Consider the following 17,998-nt stretch of genomic DNA (forward strand, 5'->3'; position numbering starts at 1 on the left):
CCAATCAGCTTTCCGGTCAGAGAGAGTAACTCCTATTTAAATTGACTCTTTGAATCCTAACGGCTCGGCTTTCGGAAGGACGCGGCGGCCTTGGCTCCGGGGCCGGAGCTAGCAGGTGCCCAGGCCTTGGAGCAGCTCCTTGAGGCGAGAGGGCGAGGGCGGCCGGCAGGACCGGTGGGAGGGAAGCGGGCGGTGGGGCCGCGGGGCTTGCAAAGGAAGAGTTGGATGGAGAAGGCCTTCGTCGGCCCCGCATCCCCCTCGGTCCTCTGCCTGTGCCCCCTCCCCTGTCTGTCCCCCTCCTTTCCCCGTCTCCCCTCCCTTCTCTGCCCCCTCGCCCCCTCCCTGGTCTCCGTCCCCCGCCCTAGCTTCCCCAGCACCCTGCTTCTCATCTGCCCCTGTGTACCGAGGCGCCCTGCCTCCTGGTCTTTATGAAACCCCTGGAGTGGATGGGCTGGTGGGGCGGGGATGCTTTCTGCTGAGATTCTCGCCTCCAGTGAGCACCTGGGTGGGAAAACGCACGGACGGTGTTTACTGCCCTGGCGTTTACGGCCTGGTGGGGGTGGGGAGGCAGGCGGCGAACCAGCAAGATTAACTTCCAATGGCGATGAGCTTACGAAAGTCATAACGCAGTGATGTGTGCGGTTTACCGGGGGGACAGAGCAGCCAGGGAAGGCCCTTGTCCTGGCCAGGTGGATGAGTGGGCGAGTCCGTGGTCACCTCTTGGGAGAGGCCTTCCCGGGCTCCTGCTCCTGGAACCTTAGACGCCCCATGTTCCTTAAACGCGTAGACCCACCTAATGAGTCAGAAGCACTTGGATGTAGGACTTAGGTGTCTAGTTTCATCCAGCTCTCCAGGTGATTCTGAGGTTGCATTGAGAACTAGCGCTGTAGCCCAGCGCGTGCTCGTCTTGTGGGGATGTGGTTAAAATGCAGCTTCTGACCTGTTAGCTCTGAGGCTGGGCCTGGAAGTTTCTCTTTCTAACCGTCCCTGTACTGTCCTGGACTTCCTGTGTCTCCTCCTCCTTAACTGTCCTTGATTGAATTAAGCTGCCTTCCGCACCCTACTCATTTCGTTTCCTCTCCACCCTTCGTTGTTTGTGTAGATGTTAATTAGTAGGTTCATGAAAGAAGGGAAGGTGTAAACCCACAGCGCTATTAGATCTAACGGTTTTCCTGTTTAGAGTAGGAAGATTCCTGGTTTGAACCTCCGGGGTCTTAGGAAGGTCACCTGGTCATGTGACTCCGGAACCCGGCTGTAGACCAGACTCACCTGAGAAGCGGTCTTCCTGGGCCTTCCTCCAGAATTTCTGGATCAGAGTCTGACTCCATTCTGCTTACTGCTAACATTCCTGGGAAGAAAAGCGAATGAAGTGGGAGCAAGTGCCTGTAGTTTCTGAAGACGCATCTGGCCCGTGGGATCGCATTAGTCGGCTGTTGCTGATTAGTAGGGAAAGGGGAGAAAGTGGTGGAGCTAGTGAGACATTAACGTTTGCATAACAGAAGCGTTTGTTTCCGTCTCTTTTGTCCACTGTTCACACCAACTCACTGTTTGAAGTGAGGACTTTAGGCCCTTTCGGCTGCAGCCCAGCTTCAAGGTGGGGTGATTTGCATACTCAAGAATAACTGTGAAAGCGTGGGGGTGGGGAGTGCTTTCTTGCCGGAGTCTGGAATTCAGAGGACACGTTGGGGAAGAAAACTACAGAAAGTACAGAAAAAGCTCTGCTTTCCTGTTGATGTTCTACTTACTTGGTAGGTTGGCCTGACTCACGGAGTGGGCTTACTGAGTGTTACAAACTGTTTTTATGATAGTTTTGTTAACGGACTAATTGATTCCCCAAATGTTGGCGTACATACTATATATGGCCCAGGCATGTTCTGGGGGGGACCTGGAACAAAAGGACCATGCCCTTGTTCTCATGGAGCTTGCTTTTTGAGATCCTGAGCTGGTAGCTGGACAGCTTGAGTCTCGGGAGGCAGACAGTAAAAAAGCACAAGTAACATTATGTGAGATGTCAAGTAAGGCCCATGAAAAAGAATGAAGGAGAGATGGTCTGAAACTGGAGTGTCTGACCAGAGGCTGAATGCGATGGAGGAGCAAGCCAAGTTTGGGGAAGAGCTTCATGGGGTGGAGGGGACAGGGAGTACAAAGGTCCTGTGGCAGGGGGCTCCTGAGGAAAGAATGGAGCCCGCCAAGGCTGGTGCGCAGCAGCTAAGAGGAGATGAGGTCAGAGGTCGTCAGGGTCCCCATTCTGAGACTGCGGAGGAGGAGGCCCGAGCCTGAGCTAAGTGAGGAAAGGAGTGGAAAGCAAGTGACTGAGCTTGTCTGCTGCCGAGCACCCCAGGAAGGTGGAGGAGGAGGAGTGACTTGTGGGTTGGCGCCGCAGGGGTCACTGAGAGGTGGACTACTGGGTGTGGGCGGGCTCCAGGGAGGTGAGAGAAGTGAGGGTAGTAGAGAGACCAGTGAGGACTGTTCTAGAGCGTCGCTGTTGGAAGGGGAGGTGAGTGATGTGGCTTGAGGTCAGTTGCGGTGTAAAGAGGACTTTTTTTTAAGGCAGGAGGGACGGAAGCAGGCGGAAACACTGATGGAAGCGGTCTGTTTGAGAGGAGGTGCTGGAGCGGAGGGGGCAGTCAGTCCAGGAGTGGGGCCGGAGAGCCGGGGGCGGGGGGCGGGACGCAGTGAGTGCCCCAGGGGAGAGAAAAGGCCCCCACCTGCCCACTGTCACAGGGGAGAAGGGTGCTCCCTTACAGCCCCGTTTGGACAGAGGAGACATGGAAGGTTCTGTGTGCTGCCGGGCCTGTGACCTGAGCTAGCAGAGCAGTGCTTTGGAGCAGGTGGGGCTGTATAAATTAAAGGCTCTTTTTTTTTTTTTTCAGGCATCATGGACAAATCTAAAGAAAACTGCATTTCAGGGGTGGTTAAGGTAAATGGAATAATGTGTCAACAGTCTCAATCATGTTTATAGAACCCAAATGGAGGTCCTTCTTCTACCTGGAATTGTTGCCACCTTCACTTTAGATTTGTAACTTCAGATCACTGTTCTCGGCATTCAGGAACACTTCGTTGACTCTCTCACTGTGTCCCTTTTGTTCTACTTCATCTTACACTCAGCTGATCAAGTCTGTATCATTCCGGCGCAGGCAGGGTAGTAATGCTCACAGTAGGCGCCTAATGCTTGGCCTGGGCTCGCTTGCCAGAAATTAATTTCTTTGCCACAGTGCGTTTCGGCCTTGATTCGGGGAGTGGCAAGTTCAGAGGAATGTCGAGCACAAGTTAGGGAGTGTTTCCTGGGACCCCGCTTTGAACCAGGTTCCGGGTCAGATGCAGGGGCTGGGAGCACACGGTCTTTGACTTGGAGGAACTTGGGGCCGTGCGGGGGCCGGGGGGGCGGGGTGGGAGCCAGTTCCGGGCCTTGCTGTACATCAGTAGGACCGCCGCGCTTCCGAGGAGGGGCACTCGCTTCGGATCGGGTTAGGCTGGGGTCCAGGGAGGCTTCCCCAGGAAGGACCCCCGGTCTCAGTGTCTGACGAGTGTCTGCGGGGCACCCGGCTGGCTGGCGGCGTCTCGCAGGTGAAGACCCCGTGACGGCAGCACTCCCCAGGAAATCAGCCTAAGCGTGCATATTGCTCGGGCTTTGGCCGGGGGTAGGGCTTGTTTTTACAAGTCTTTGTCTTTGAGTAAATGGACACTGGCCCTTCTTTGACTGGCTGGAGGCATAAAAGGACCAATTAGAAGAAGCTCAGCCGGAGTCACTGTATTTGATTCTCCATTCGAGCGATGCACATCATTGTTAAAGACTCTTCTATTTGAAATGTTTGTCATTGCCTGATTGCCTGCCCTGTGTGGATGCCCCTGATTTCAGAAGGGAGCGGCTCCGTGCTCGGAAACCCTGTCTGGCACCAGTGAGCTGGCGGGGGGATTCGGGGGCCTCCCTTTGCGGCAACGCCTCCTCATTCATTAGGGCCTCTCCGCCCAGCGAAGCTGCAGGAAGTGTTCCCTCCTCGTGCTAGTTTGATCAGCTCAGGGTCTTAGACTCAAATTAACTGTTTTCTAAGTTGGTGATATTCTACTTACAGACACATAAATAATATATTTTGGTAATAACTTTTATTTTGTAAAGATTTTATTTATATTTAGAAGGAAGAGAGAAAGAAGGGGAGAGAAACATCGATGTGTGGTCGCCTCTCACATGCCCCCAGCTGGGGACCTGGCCTGCAACCCAGGCACGTGTCCTGACTGGGAATCGAACCAGTGACCCTTTGTTTCCCAGGATGGCACTCAATCCACTGAGCCATACCAACCAGGGCTGTTTTTGTAATAACTTTTTAAAGAACCTGTGTTTGTTTTCTTTTTGCCAAAGTTGTTTTGATTCAGATCCTTTTTGTAAGTAGTACTTGCGAAATAATCAGTAATAATGAGCCTTTTGTCAAAAATCTGGCAATTACAAAAAAATTCAGACTATTTTCTTTGTCTTTTAAAAGTTCTTCACTTGAAGATAATCACTATTGAACATTTTGATGTATTCTTTCCATTTTTTTCCCCCTAAACATGTATTGTCAAATTTTAGTGCCATCGGGATTTTGATACCAAGTTTCTGTATTGCAGCTTTTTGCGAAGTGATAATTCCCGAGTCATTGACTTCTTAGAAAGTGTTTCTCCCTCTTTAAATGGGACTTTAGTTAATGACCATTAGTTTACGGGAGCATGGGTTTCGGGGTGGGCGTGGGGAGGGGTCAGGAAGTAGCATTCAGGTGGTCCCTCCAGCCACGGATACTGACCGTGTCCTCCGGAAGTGCCCGTCAGCACAGCTTTCCCCTCCGTCTGTTACCAGTGACACCCCTCGCTTTGCTGGCTAGAAAACAGATTCTCGGAGCATGCAGCCTTGGTTGACGGAGACCTTGACGCTTCTTTCACTTCTCCCCCCCGCCCAGCCCACGGTGCCGCCGGGCGACGGCCCGAAGCGCGTCCCGGTGCCTCAGCAGTTCCCGTCGCAGCACCCCGTCCCTGCGAACAGCGGCCAGGCACAGAGGGTGCTGTGTCCTTCCAACTCCTCCCAGCGAGTGCCCCCGCCGGCACAGAAGCTTGTCTCCGGCCACAGACCGGCTCAGAGCCACCTGAAGCAGAAGCAACCGCAGGCAGCCAGCGCCCCTCGCCCCGTCTCCAAGCCGCCGCACAACCCGCAGAAGAGTGAGCAGCCCCAGCCAGCGGCCCCCGGTAAAGCAGCTTCTGGGGGCTCGTTGGACAGTCATGCTTCCTGGTTGCTTCGGGGAGAAAGCGAGTGTGCAGACTTGTGTTTCGTGTTGTGTAGGGCCCTAGCTCTTGTGTCAGTTTGATGTATGATACACGATAACGCGGCTGGGGACAGAGTTGGGTGTCAGGTTGGAGTAACAGTGTCTCCTGTGGGCAGGCCTGGGTGAAGAACGCAGACCCAACTCCTAGCTGCGTGGTCCCTTGGAGGGACCGGGAGGCCCCGGGGTTCCGGAGCCTGGAGGGAGAGCGGGGAAGTGGACTGAGGGCTGCGGCAGGCAGGGCCAAGGTCACGGAGGCGCTGTGGGAGCGGTGGGCTTCCTCCCCCGCACCCTGGGAAGCTGCGGAAAGGGTGTGAGCGGAGGATGGACGTGCCTGTGGGGGCTCACTCCGGGTGTGTGGGCTGAGCTGGGGTAGTGATGCGGGACTGGGGGTGCCGGACAGCGGCGAGGCCGCAACTGGGTGGGCAGGGTGGGTGTTCGTCGTCAGCATGTAGCTCCTGTGGAGGGCGTGCGCACACCGTGGGCTCTGAGATGAGTCTCTCTTCGCCCGCCGTGTCTCTCCCGACCCCGGCACCGCGCTGTGAAGGTGGTCAAGGTCACTGACTCCGTTTCACGGAGGGGGAAGCTAGACGCAAGGCCTTGACTCACTCTGAGACGGCCAGGAGGGGCCAGGAGGGGGAGGCGCGGGCGGGAGAGGGCGGGCAGGGACCGGACACGGGGGCGGTGGTTCTGTGGATGGCGTAGTTGCCCCGGAGACGGCGGGCTGTGGAAGGAAAACCGGTGTGGCCCTGCCCCCACGTGTCCAGCAGCCTACTCTGCTGCTGTCGGGCGGGGGTGCTGGACAAGAGCAACCGTCCGGTCTAGACTCCGGCCGATGACACGGCGACTGGAGCGCCCTGGTGGGCTATTGGTTTGCCCCGTTTTGCTGAATTGGTGGCTTCTGTTCCCTGCAGTCCCCCCAGGAGGAATGTGGGGGGGGTGGCTGGCTGAGGGGCAGCTGTATCTGGTTGGTCCTGTGTGTGGGCGGCGTGTGGACAGTGGGCTAGCCCACAGAGCGGGGAAAAGGGGGCCAGGTGGGAGCTGGTCAGGGACGGGAGGACGTAGTTCTGCTGCGGAAACTCCTCACTTGGAAACCGAGGCTTTGAGGGGAGCCCGCGCAGTCCCGAGTCTTCGGGTTGCTGGCTCGCCTGGCGTACAGTCCGCGCGTACTCGCTCCAGAAGGATCTGCAGGCGTCACGGGGTGGCAGTCGGGCAGGTTGCGGTGCTCTTTCTCCTACAGAATGAACTAAAGGTGGCCCAGGTCTGTAATTCTGGACATGTCATTGATAGTTTGGTGACCATTCTGTGACTCGTTTCTGTTCACAGGTTTTTAACTCATTTTGTATAGTGATTCTAAAAACAGGTTTTTAAATTATTCTCTATAGGAAATAATTCTGAAAAGGAACTGGCATCGAAGCAGAAAAACGAAGAATCAAAAAAGTAAGTGTTTCTTACTTCTGAAGTTCTGTGCTGTCATTCTATCAGAATGCATCATTTAATTACAGATTTAATTTTGGGAACTCTTTAAAAGGTAAATAGCTCTTTATATTTTCATTTAAAAATATAAATTCCTAACCTTTTTCTAACCTTTATAAAAAAGAAAAGGGATTTTAATGATGGATGTTTACTTAGGGACTTGTTTTTTTTTTTGAACTTGAGACTAACGCTCGTGTGAGTCTGCTACAGAAGTGTGTAACATAAAAGAAGTTTCTGCCCTCAGAAGGGACCCCTCCGTACGGTTTATATGTGCTTCTGTATGATTTTCAATTCGTATATGGAAGTACAAGTCTGTTTAACAATGAGGTCGTGTTGCCGAGCCACGCAGACACGCCGCACGGTCACACGGGTGTTTCGACAGTGTCCCTGTGTTGTCGTGTTTTCACGAGAAGGCTGGGCTGTGGCGTGTCCCCCCGGCGTTGCCTGAAAGCCTGCTGCAGTCCCCGAGTGTCGGACTCTAGAGCACGGCAGGGGGAGCCGGGAGTGGCCCGCACGTTTCCTGCGTCAGCTGCCCAGCAGAGACTTCCTGGTTCTCCGGTGGTTCTGCCCCAGCTGCCTGGGGGGTCCATCCCGCCTGCTCTGCAGGAGGGGGTCTCACCCCCAACAGGGTCGGCATCTCCAGGGTCGGAGGAGAGGAGGCTGTGGTCTGTTCGCCAGCGGCCCACAGGTGGTTCCGGGCCTTTGCCCCTCCCCACGCACTTACCTAGCCCTTGCTGTGGTCTGTGGTGTCAGTGGTCGTCTCTGTGCCTTCGGACGCCCCCTTGAGTGTGTCGGCACTGGAGGTCCCGAGTGCTCCTCGTCATGGATGGAGCCGGTGGCCGCCCGGCTGGGTGGGGAGCAGGGCGTGTAATGTCTGTGGTGACTCATTAATGGTGGCTTTGGCTTGTCTGGCAGAGGGTGTGCTCTGAGTACGATAAATATAAAATTATCTGTAGGGTGTGCCTACTACTCGTTAACTGTTAGAAAAGACAATTCGTGTTCTTGATCTGTCAAACGATCACATTTTTCCCTAGAAGGCAGTGGGCTTTAGAAGACTTTGAAATTGGCCGCCCTCTGGGCAAAGGGAAGTTTGGAAATGTTTACCTGGCGAGAGAAAAGCAAAGCAAGTTCATCTTGGCGCTGAAGGTCCTGTTCAAGGCCCAGCTGGAGAAAGCAGGAGTGGAGCACCAGCTGAGGCGGGAAGTGGAAATACAGTCTCACCTAAGGTGAGGCGCGGGACTTCGGGTTACTCGGATAAACGGTTACAGATTTCTTCCTGGGGGGCCTGCTTCACAGATAGTCCTGCAGAGCGATGAAATTTGTCATTTTTCAGAGATTTTCCTAGACTTCGGTGGCCCTGAAAACTATTTTGAAGATGTATGTTGAATGATTTACATGAATAATTTGTTTTCTTCTTTGGTGCATCATGAGGGGAATGACACCTCCTAGTCTGAGCGGAAGTTACAGGGAGACCGCAGCTTGGCTTTGGTCGGTGGGTCTTCAGTGTTTTTTCAAACAAAGCGGTTGCTGAAAGTTGGCCTGTATGATGCCACTTTCCCTGCGTGGCGGCCACTGGCTGGGGGTGAGACGGGCTGATGGCGTGGACGGGCTGTGCCCTCGGCCGCCCGGAGTCCCCGGCCGTGCACCCCAGGGCCGTTCTAGAAGAAGACCGCTTTTGAGTTTTGTCCCACGGCCTTCGGTATCCAGCTGCTGTGGTGATGCCAAGTCTCTTTCTTTTAACTTGAAGGGAACTGATATCTAGCTGAGTTCTTTCCGCCCTAGAAATAGACACGGCCTAGAGGAAGGAAATAGTAGCCTTGGATAAACCGAATGCCTTGAGATGCGTGTAAACTGATGTGCGGATATGTGGATTTGTGTTAGAGTGGGTCTGTAGTTTCAGATTCTCAAGTTGGGGGCCGGGTGGGGGTCCTGTGAGCAGGACCAGTTCTCAGCACTGGTGTCACGGGAAGGGTTGGTCTGGCGTTGAGCGCACATTCCGTGGTCGTGGGTCTGCTGCGAAGCCAGGTGTTAGAGCGGCCGTCCTTTGTTGCAGGCACCCGAACATCCTCCGGCTGTACGGGTATTTCCACGACGCCACCAGGGTCTACCTGATTCTCGAGTACGCGCCCCTCGGAGCCGTCTACAGAGAGCTCCAGAAGCTGTCCAGGTTCGACGAGCGGAGGACCGCCACGGTGAGTGTCTGCCTGCTCCCCAGACCGGCCCGGCCCCGCCCCCGCCCCCGCTCCTCAAGTGGGCGCCCCGAGCTGCAGCGGGGGCGGGGGGTCTTCCTGCAGCGGCAGCTCGGTGGGACCGCACACCGGCAGGGGAAGGCCAGTCACCGTACCGTACGTGCAGACGCGGTCGGGTACCAGGTGGGATGTCGGGGCCAGTTTGTTTGCAAAGCAGTTTTTCTGTGGAAGTGTATGTGAGTGGTTGCCTTTAAAAAATGAACTATCGGAGAGTAACTTTTTACAGAATAATTGTGAAGATAAGTACAGGCCTGTTCTCTCCTGTGGACAACACACACTTAATTTCCCCATTAGCACGGCACGTTCGTCACAGCTGGTGACCAAGTGTCAACGCACAGCTGGCAGCGGGAGCTGGTTCTGTACTCAGAGTTCCTCGGCTTTAGTTTTCCTCGTGGTCACACTGGGCTCAGGTCGCAGACACGTATGTCAAGGGTACGCACCGACCTGTCGTGGTGGCCGGTGGCCTTGACCCCCTGGCCAAGGTCGAGGTCGGCACCCTTCCCACACCGTGTGGCTGCAGGGGAAGCTACCGACTGTGCACAGCCGCACTGACGGGGTGGGCTATTACGACGCCCCACCTGCGGTAGGGCAGAGCGTCTGCACACGTCGTGTCGGATCTCCTCCTTGCGTATCCACTCAGTCATTTGTTAACATGGACTCCTCGGTTTTGTGTTCTTGGAGCTGCAACCCAGCGCCGGTTTATTTCGTTGCTGGAGTTGTTCCAGTTTTGTCCACTGGGAGCGCTCTCACGAGGTCCCTGTGTTCTCTGACGCCCCCCTTCACTGTGGATGTGAGGTGGTGGCTTCTTATTTCAAGCTTCCTGACACTGCAGGACGCTCCAGTCTCGTCTTGTGTCTCTCCTGCCCGACCCTACACTCACCACTCCTCCAGAGAGCGCCGGCGCCTCTGCTGGAAAGTGTTACTGGGAGCCGCGATCCGGCTGCTCGATGGGCTCGTAGCTGCCGAGTGTCTTCTCGGCGCTCAGCGGACAGAGAGCAAACGTGTGCTCACTGGTCGGTCCGGGCGTCTGCACGTATCTGTCAGTAGTCCTGTTGATCCATCTGCGTGTGTATGAAGCAAAGCACGAGGCATTACCTTGCTTTTCTGTAACCCTAACCCTCCAACACTGGGAAACCTGGGTTCCACCGCCTTCCGTCCAGTGGTTCGGTCACTCGGCGCCTGTGTGCACGGACGGTGGTGCCCGTGATCTGGTCACTCGGTGCCCGTGTGCACAGACGGTGGTGCTGTGGTTCGGTCACTCGGTGCCTGTGTGCACGGATGGTGGTGCCCGTGATCTGGTCACTCGGTGCCTGTGTGCACAGACGGTGGTGCCCGTGATCTGGTCACTCGGTGCCCGTGTGCACGGACGGTGGTGCTGTGATCTGGTCACTCGGTGCCCGTGTGCACGGACGGTGGTGCCCGTGATCTGGTCACTCGGTGCCCGTGTGCACGGACGGTGGAGCCCGTGATCTGGTCACTCGGTGCCCGTGTGCACGGACGGTGGTGCCCGTGATCTGGTCACTCGGTGCCCGTGTGCACGGGACGGTGGTGCCCGTGATCTGGTCACTCGGTGCCCGTGTGCACGGACGGTGGAGCCCGTGATCTGGTCACTCGGTGCCCGTGTGCACGGATGGTGGTGCCCGTGATCTGGTCACTTGGTGCCCGTGTGCACGGACGGTGGTGCCAGTGATCTGGTCACTCGGTGCCCGTGTGCACGGACGGTGGTGCCCGTGATCTGGTCACTCGGTGCCCGTGTGCACGGACGGTGGTGCCCGTGATCTGGTCACTCGGTGCCCGTGTGCACGGACGGTGGTGCCCGTGATCTGGTCACTCGGTGCCCGTGTGCACGGACGGTGGTGCCCGTGATCTGGTCACTCGGTGCCCGTGTGCGCGGACGGTGGTGCCCGTGATCTGGTCACTCGGTGCCCGTGTGCACGGACGGTGGTGCCCGTGATCTGGTCACTCGGTGCCCGTGTGCACGGACGGTGGTGCTGTGGTTCGGTCACTCGGTGCCCGTGTGCACGGACGGTGGTGCCCGTGATCTGGTCACTCGGTGCCCATGTGCACGGACGGTGGTGCCAGTGATTCGGTCACTCTGTGCCTGTGTGCACGGACGGTGGTATCCGAATGGTTAACCCGTCACCCCCGTGGGAAACAACTGGTACACACGCGGGAAGATTCATCTGTGTCTCCTCAGGGCTTGTTACAGCCCATTTCTTTTCACTGGTGAATAGCGCTGCACTGTGGGGACGTGCCTGGGTCGACCCCTTCACCTGTGGAAAGGCACCTGGGCTGCGCCCAGTGCCTGTGGTGGCTGTGCAGAGAGCTAACAACATCTGCCTGGGGGTCTTTGTGCCACGTGAGGCTCAGATCTGCTGGGTAAACACCCGGGGGCGCAGCTAACTGGGCGTGTGAGGTCAGCATGCGCTCGGCTCTGGGAGAGACTGGTCAGCTCTCTCCTGAAGTGGCTGCGCCACCCTTGAGTTTGCTGGTGAGCCAGAGCCCCTGCTGTTCCTCGTCCCACCAGCAGTTGGCGTTGCCACTGTTTGGATTTTAGCCATTCTGACAGGTGGGTCATGGCGTCTCGTTGTTAATTTGCAATTCTCCAATGACGCGGTGTTGAGAATTACTTCGTGTGCTTATTTGCCACCCCTGGCGTCTTCGGGGTGTGGGTTCAGATCTTTTGCTCATTTTTATATTGTTTTTTGTCATCTTAATTGTTGAGCTTTAATCGTTCCCGCACTTTCGATACACGTCCTTTACCGCACGCGTGTTTGACAGGCGTTTTCCTGTCTGGCTCGTCTTCTCGTTCTCTTATCTGGGGCTCTGGCAGGGCAGGCGTTTTAGATCTTAAAGTCCAGGATGTTAGGTTTCTGTTTTGGGGTGGTGTTTCCCCTCCATGGGTTGTGCTTCTGTTTTATTTGAATGAAATCACTCGTTTGAAGAAGTTGGAGTCTTAATTTGGGCTGTTTTCTATTGAATTGGCAGACGGGGGGGCCTGTTGAACGGCGGGTCCTTAGATTTGCTCCCGCCCGTGGTGGAGATCTCTGGGGACTGTGTGCACTGGTTTTTCTTTTTGGCGATGATTTAAGTGGCATCACATTCAGGAGGCTTCCCTGTTACGCTCTGAAATCACCGCCCTCTCGGTGAGTGGCGCTCTGGTCGTGTCCGGCACTGAGGGCGCGCCATTTTAACCTTGGCTGATTGCTCTCCAGATGAGCAGGAACAGGTCTGTTTTATTTGCTCTTACAACGTTAGCGCACCAGATTAGTGTGCTATTTAATTGGCAGTGAGTACTCCTACGGCTCAGCTTTCTTCAGTCCAGATGGAGTTCGCTGTGGTGCGAGCAGACAGGTGTTGGGAGGAAAATCAGACCAGTTCTTTGCAAGAGTCCGTGGTACTTGGGATGAATGCGCCCACGCGCCCCTGCTTTCCTTTTCTGTGGATTCAGACAGAACCAGCCGTAGAGAGCCAGGAAGGGGCGTCACCCGGCCCCGAGGGGTGCCGAGGGAGGGGTGCCGAGGGAGGCGTGCCGGCCCTGGCGCCAGAGGGCGCGGGTTTGCTACGAGCTGCTCGTCTTGCACTGAGCAGGCAAACGCGCCGCTTCCCGGCGTTCTGATGTCACTGGAGAGCGCTCTGTCCTCTTCACTGTCAGTGTGTTGTGGTCTAGATGTTGGTCTCTGCCTTTCGGCTGAAAAAGTGAAAAACGTCCTCTCTGGCAGTCATGCTTGGTCTGTGCCCATTTGTGTAGTAAACCTTCTTTGGTGCGGCATCCTGTTCGGTGCCATCTAGCAGTTGCTTTGGGAAAGCAGCCCGCTCGAACTTGAGCCAGAGCTAAACGTATTCTTGCAGCACACGGACACATTCTCATCTGTGTGTTGAAGCGAAGTCTGGCCTTGCCTGGCCTTTCCTCGTCTCGGTGGAAACAGCACTCACCGAGGGGCTGGCTCGCCTGCGTACTGTTAAGCTGATGATCAGTTTGCCTGGAACTTAACATGCCAGTGCGCCCGCTTCTGGTTTCTGTCTGTTGTCCAGGGGCATTTCTGTCTCTGACACTCCTCGTGTGGGTGTTTAGCTTCAAACACATCGTCTGTGGTCAGTTGAGCTTGGTTTTAAAAATGGAAAATGACTGTCCTTGAGAGATTTTTTTTTAAATTGTGTTTTTAAAAATGGTTTATGTCTGAGTCCCTAATTTGTACTGATTATTCAGTAGTGTCTTAATTGCTGGGGCATTCATTGTCATGGGGGGGGGTGTAGTTACAGCCCATCAGTGTTTTCCTTGTCTTCCGATGTCAGACCTGCTGTGCTGGCAAATAAGTAGCCTCGCACTGAAGGACTTGTGCTCCATGCTGAACACTAATTTGGTTCCATTGATTTTTTTTTTTGAGTCATCAGTTTGGTTTTATCTTTTGCTTTAAAACATATAAAACATGTTAAATATCTGTGCTGGGTTTTGTTTCAGAAGAGATGTCTAAACTTAACTTGTCACAAAATCTAAAACACAGATTTTTAATGCTTTTTTTTTTTTAACAGTATATCACAGAATTGGCAGATGCCCTGTCTTACTGCCATTCAAAGAGAGTTATTCACAGAGACATTAAGCCGGAGAACCTGCTCCTGGGATCAGCCGGAGAGCTCAAGATTGCAGATTTCGGGTGGTCCGTACACGCCCCGTCGTCCAGGTACGTGCCCGTAGAGGGGGACTCGTTGGGTTTCTGAAAGCCCCGGCGGCGGATCACGAGCTAGACGGCGAACTGCCCGAGCGCAGGGGCTGCGCGGAGCCGGGGCAGGGGACTGGCCGGGCACTCGGCGTGAGTGAGGCCCCAGCAGCGAAAGGGTGTCTTCAGGGACGTCGTTATCCTGCGACCACTCGGGCTATTTATTGCATCCTAGGCCTGGCGTTACAGATGCCGATGGGACAGGTAAGGTGTGACTAGTATGGGCGCAGGCGAGGTGCAGGGCTGCGGAGGGGTGTGACCCTGGCGTGGCAGTGGGTGGGACACGCTCCGGGGGCAGCACCGGCGAAGGCCCAGAGCGCAGGGCGTGGTTCTGCCAGAGCTTTGGCAACCACACGGGCCCCTTGGGTGGACCTTCCAGGGTGGTGGGTGAAGATTCTCCCTGGTCTACTGCTGTCCACAGAGTAGTCCTTCCTCGTCCCCTCCTAAATTGAAATCTTGTGTGAGCTTTGCAACCAAGAGTGAAGATATTCTCTACTGTTCTAAAGTTAATTTGGGTTTAAATAAACTTTTGAAACCACACATGAAGTAGAGCATTTAAAAGCATGCATTTACTGATAGGAATTTGTCCACTTTGGGGTAGGTCTTAAACAATTATAGCCAGATCACTTTAGAAAATAAAGCTAGTTTGTTTTTTTTATCTTAAAAATAAAGGTAGTTAAGGAAAAATCGTATAGCCTAAATATTGCCACGGCGTGGGTGAGCTTTGTTTTTGTCACCAACCACTTGTGATTGCTTCTAGCAATGGGTTGAATCTGCTTTAAAAAAAATCTGGTTGTCTGCCGCCAGTGGGCGCTGTTGCACCCGCTGAGGCAGTCCATGAATTGCAGGCTCTGTGCAGCACAGGGCTAATTAAACCTGTCCCTTCACTGTCCGGTGGTGTCACTGTGATGGGAAAGGTAACCGCGCTGCTCTGGAAAGGACATTTATGTCAGTGTGGATGGCCACTTCGCCCCGTCTCCCAGACGTTACTAGCCGGGAGAGCCGCCAGGTCACTGGGTGCCGTCTCCGGCACCTCGGTGGTGATGAGGGGCTGGGTGTCTGCAGAGCTGGCCCTCGTCCCCGGTGGCCGGCCACCCGGTTGAGCGGGCGCCTGCGCGCTGGCCGGGCCGAGCAGCACGAGCCCGCCCGGTCTCCGTTCCGGGCCTGCCTCCCGCCGCCTCAGCTCATCCGCAGCCTTCGCTAGAAAACTCCCGCAGAAGCGCTGGAGGCGGCCATGCGGCGGGCGGCCCAGGGCGCGCGCAGCGGTGGGCGTGCTGCCCTTCGGGCTGTGTCTACTTTTGCGGCGAACCTTCAAGAGTAGGTTGCAGACACCACGATTCCTTGTGCTTGGAGCACCTCGGTGCGCACCTCCTGGAAGTAAGGACATTGTCCCATCTTGTCCCGACCACTGGCACTCTTCAGAAAGGAACCTTGGTAACAGCCAACACTTAGCCCATCCATGCTCAGACGTTTCCAGTTGTCCACAGACCTGGATAACTGTTTTTTTTAAATCAGGATCCATCCAAGGTCCATGCATTCTATTTCTGTCTCTTTGGTCTAAACTTAGACCAGTTGCCCCACAATTTAAGATGGATTTTTCTGACCGCGGTGCCCCTTAGCTTTGTCCTTTATCCTCTGTATTTGCTGGAAATGGGAAATTGGGCCTCAGGGCTCGAAGGATATTTTTGGCGAGACCACCTCACAGGCCACCCCCAAACTGTAGCGTCTGCAGTGCCAGTGAGGCTAGAAGGCAGCGCACGCCCGTAGCCCCGGACCTAGTGCTTTTGTTGCAGTGGGACGGTTTCTCGTCCTGACGTTACCTGGCTCTGAAGCCTCTTAGCTTACCTGCCCTGTAAAAACTTCAGAATGCTAAACTGTACTCACAGAGAACTTTGCATGGCTGCTGTCATGTGGTAGTGACTGGGCAAGTTGGGGTACAGCTTGGTTGCCGCCTGTGTGATCTCGCACAGCCCCCTCGGGCCGTTTGCTGCCGGTTACACAGTAAAGTGGAGGTTTACACAGGACCTATGTACGTCCCAGCCCAGGACCCGGCCGGCTGGGGAGGAGCACTCAGCCAGGGTCAGGGGGCTGGCAGTGACTCCCGGCAGCTGCTGCTGCAATCACTCAAGCGGGCGCGTCAACCCGGGCCTCCCCGTTCCTAGGAGGACCACCCTGTGCGGCACCCTGGACTACCTGCCCCCCGAGATGATCGAGGGCCGGATGCACGACGAGAAGGTGGATCTCTGGAGCCTGGGGGTCCTGTGCTATGAGTTTCTAGTTGGGAAGCCCCCCTTTGAGGCCAGCACGTACCAAGAGACCTACAAAAGGATATCGCGGGTAAGACGCAGCTCTGAGGGACCGGTCGCCTCTGTCAGCCAGCACCCTTCTCCGTCCTACCCGCCTTCCCGCCAGGCTGCGTCGGAGCACTTGCACTGTTCTCTCTAAGCCTCGTTTTCTGACCGCCTGTCCCTTCTCCTGCTCCAGGTTGAATTCACATTCCCTGACTTCGTACCCGAGGGAGCCAGGGACCTCATCTCAAGACTGCTGATGCACAACCCCAGCCAGAGGCCGACCCTGAAGGAGGTGCTGGAGCACCCCTGGATCACCGCCAACGCCTCCAAACCGCCGAGTAGCCAGAAAAGCAAAGAATCGGCCAGCAAGCAATCTTAAGACTCTTGCAGGGGGAGGACCCCGTGAGCCAGGGCTGCTGTGTTAACTGGTTAACTGGTCAGATACACACCTCTTCACCTGCCTGTACTGCTGACGGCCTGCCTGCTGCCCGCAGCACTGTGGAAAATAAATATATCTACAGTTTTTTTCTGAGCAGGCAGTACGTCGTGCTCCCCCCTGGGGCAGTTCACCTCAGTAAACGTGCCACTGAAGCAAAAGTCGCCACGAGAATTGCACTAACTTCCCTGGTTTCATCATCAGGAGGCGAGGTTCAAGGGCAGCCGCCCCGTAGCCTGTTTGGACTAGGCGTCCTTGCCACAGGTGACCCGGAGCCCACGGCGGCCGGGTGGCCCCCGCACCCTGACCCGGTCAGTCAGCAGCTGTGCAATAAGCTCCCATGTTCCTGAGTGTGTGTGTAATTTATTGGGTGGCCGCACCTGGGAAAGCTGTCGGAATGAGTCTGTGACTCTTTTAAATGTTAAAATAAAGAGATGTGCATAGCCTTTGTCCCTTCCGGAATGCTCTGTCACCACCGTTAGACCTGCTGTCGGGTCCCCTTAACCACTCGCCTTTTGTCTGAGCCTGCAAGCTGGGAGCACGCGCTCTACCTCCGTCGCGGGACCTGCTCAGGACGCAGATGAGACACGTGGGTCTCAGCCAGTTCTACGTGTTCAGGGCCTGTACAAAATGTTGATGGTTTACGTGTTGTTTTTGTAAATACATTAAGACATATACAAAATGGTTATTCTCTGAAGCTCTCATGTTTTGTTTTGTTTTTTAAGTTTATTTTTAGAGAGGGGGAAGGGAAGGAGAAAGAGGGAGAGAGACATCATTGTGTGGTTGCTTTTTGCACGCCCCCTAGTGGGGACCTGGTCTGCAGTCCAGGCATGTGTGTGCTCTGACTGGGAATCGAACCGGTGACCCTTCGGTTTGCAGGCTAAGCCACCGAGCCACACCAACCAGGGCTGAAGCTCTCATGTTTTACCTTGACGACTGCAGTGCGTGTCCCAGGAGTCCACACGGCGGCCCCTGAGCAGTGGCCGGCCTCCACTTGGGCCTGGGCGGGGCGGCAGGATGGTCCGTGGGGGTCATGGGGCCAAGGTCCTAGAGCCGGCCCGGCCTGCGGACACCCCTCCGCCATTCCCTCACCCACCCCGCAGGGGCTGGGGCCACAGCTTGGGAGGACGGTCGCTGGCCATGCAGTAATGAGCTGGAGAGGTCTCTAGACCGGGGGGGGCGGGGGGGGGCACCTGAGGCTTGGAGGACATGGGAGGATTTGCAGGTTGGAGGCCGGTGCGGCCACAAGTTGCTACTGCTGACGGGGGACAGCGGGGAACCTGGCGCAGAAGTGGGGAGCGGTGGCTGTGTGACCTCGTGGTAGAATCCCTCATCCCTCCCCGAACCAGGGGTCTGGGTGTGACCTGTGTTCCTTGTGGCCTATGAAAGTGGGAGCCCCTTAGCTTCTTCCTGGGCCCCCTTGGTCACCTGGCTACCCCGGGGGCTTGTTTCTATTACGCTGGAGTTACAGTGTGTGTGTGTGTGTGTGTGAGCTTGAAACAAACTGCCCCAGTGGGAGTAGCTAAACTTGTGTCACTTCCCC

General features: G+C 55.6%; 1 protein-coding gene across 3 annotated transcripts; it reads left to right on the forward strand.

Moving 5' to 3' along the window:
- Nucleotides 1-42: 42 nt before the first annotated feature.
- On the forward strand, nucleotides 43-17,152 carry AURKA (aurora kinase A). 3 transcript variants are annotated; one of them, XM_045833680.1, is made up of 9 exons: nucleotides 43-144; nucleotides 2,874-2,920; nucleotides 4,929-5,211; nucleotides 6,671-6,725; nucleotides 7,796-7,987; nucleotides 8,815-8,953; nucleotides 13,544-13,692; nucleotides 15,891-16,065; nucleotides 16,213-17,152. In XM_045833680.1, exons 2-9 carry the CDS (start codon nucleotides 2,879-2,881, stop codon nucleotides 16,396-16,398), a joined length of 1,221 nt encoding a protein of 406 aa, XP_045689636.1. In that variant the 5' UTR covers nucleotides 43-144; nucleotides 2,874-2,878; the 3' UTR covers nucleotides 16,399-17,152. The 3 variants fall into 3 exon arrangements, with proteins under 3 accessions (XP_045689636.1, XP_045689637.1, XP_045689635.1); XM_045833681.1 differs by having other exon boundaries at nucleotides 50-115; XM_045833679.1 differs by lacking the exon at nucleotides 43-144 and adding an exon at nucleotides 162-1,748.
- Nucleotides 17,153-17,998: the final 846 nt, after the last annotated feature.

The sequence above is a fragment of the Phyllostomus hastatus genome, unplaced genomic scaffold (genome assembly GCF_019186645.2).
Source record: "Phyllostomus hastatus isolate PE091 unplaced genomic scaffold, TTU_PhHast_1.1 phas_contig_17, whole genome shotgun sequence".
Taxonomy (NCBI): domain Eukaryota; kingdom Metazoa; phylum Chordata; class Mammalia; order Chiroptera; family Phyllostomidae; genus Phyllostomus; species Phyllostomus hastatus.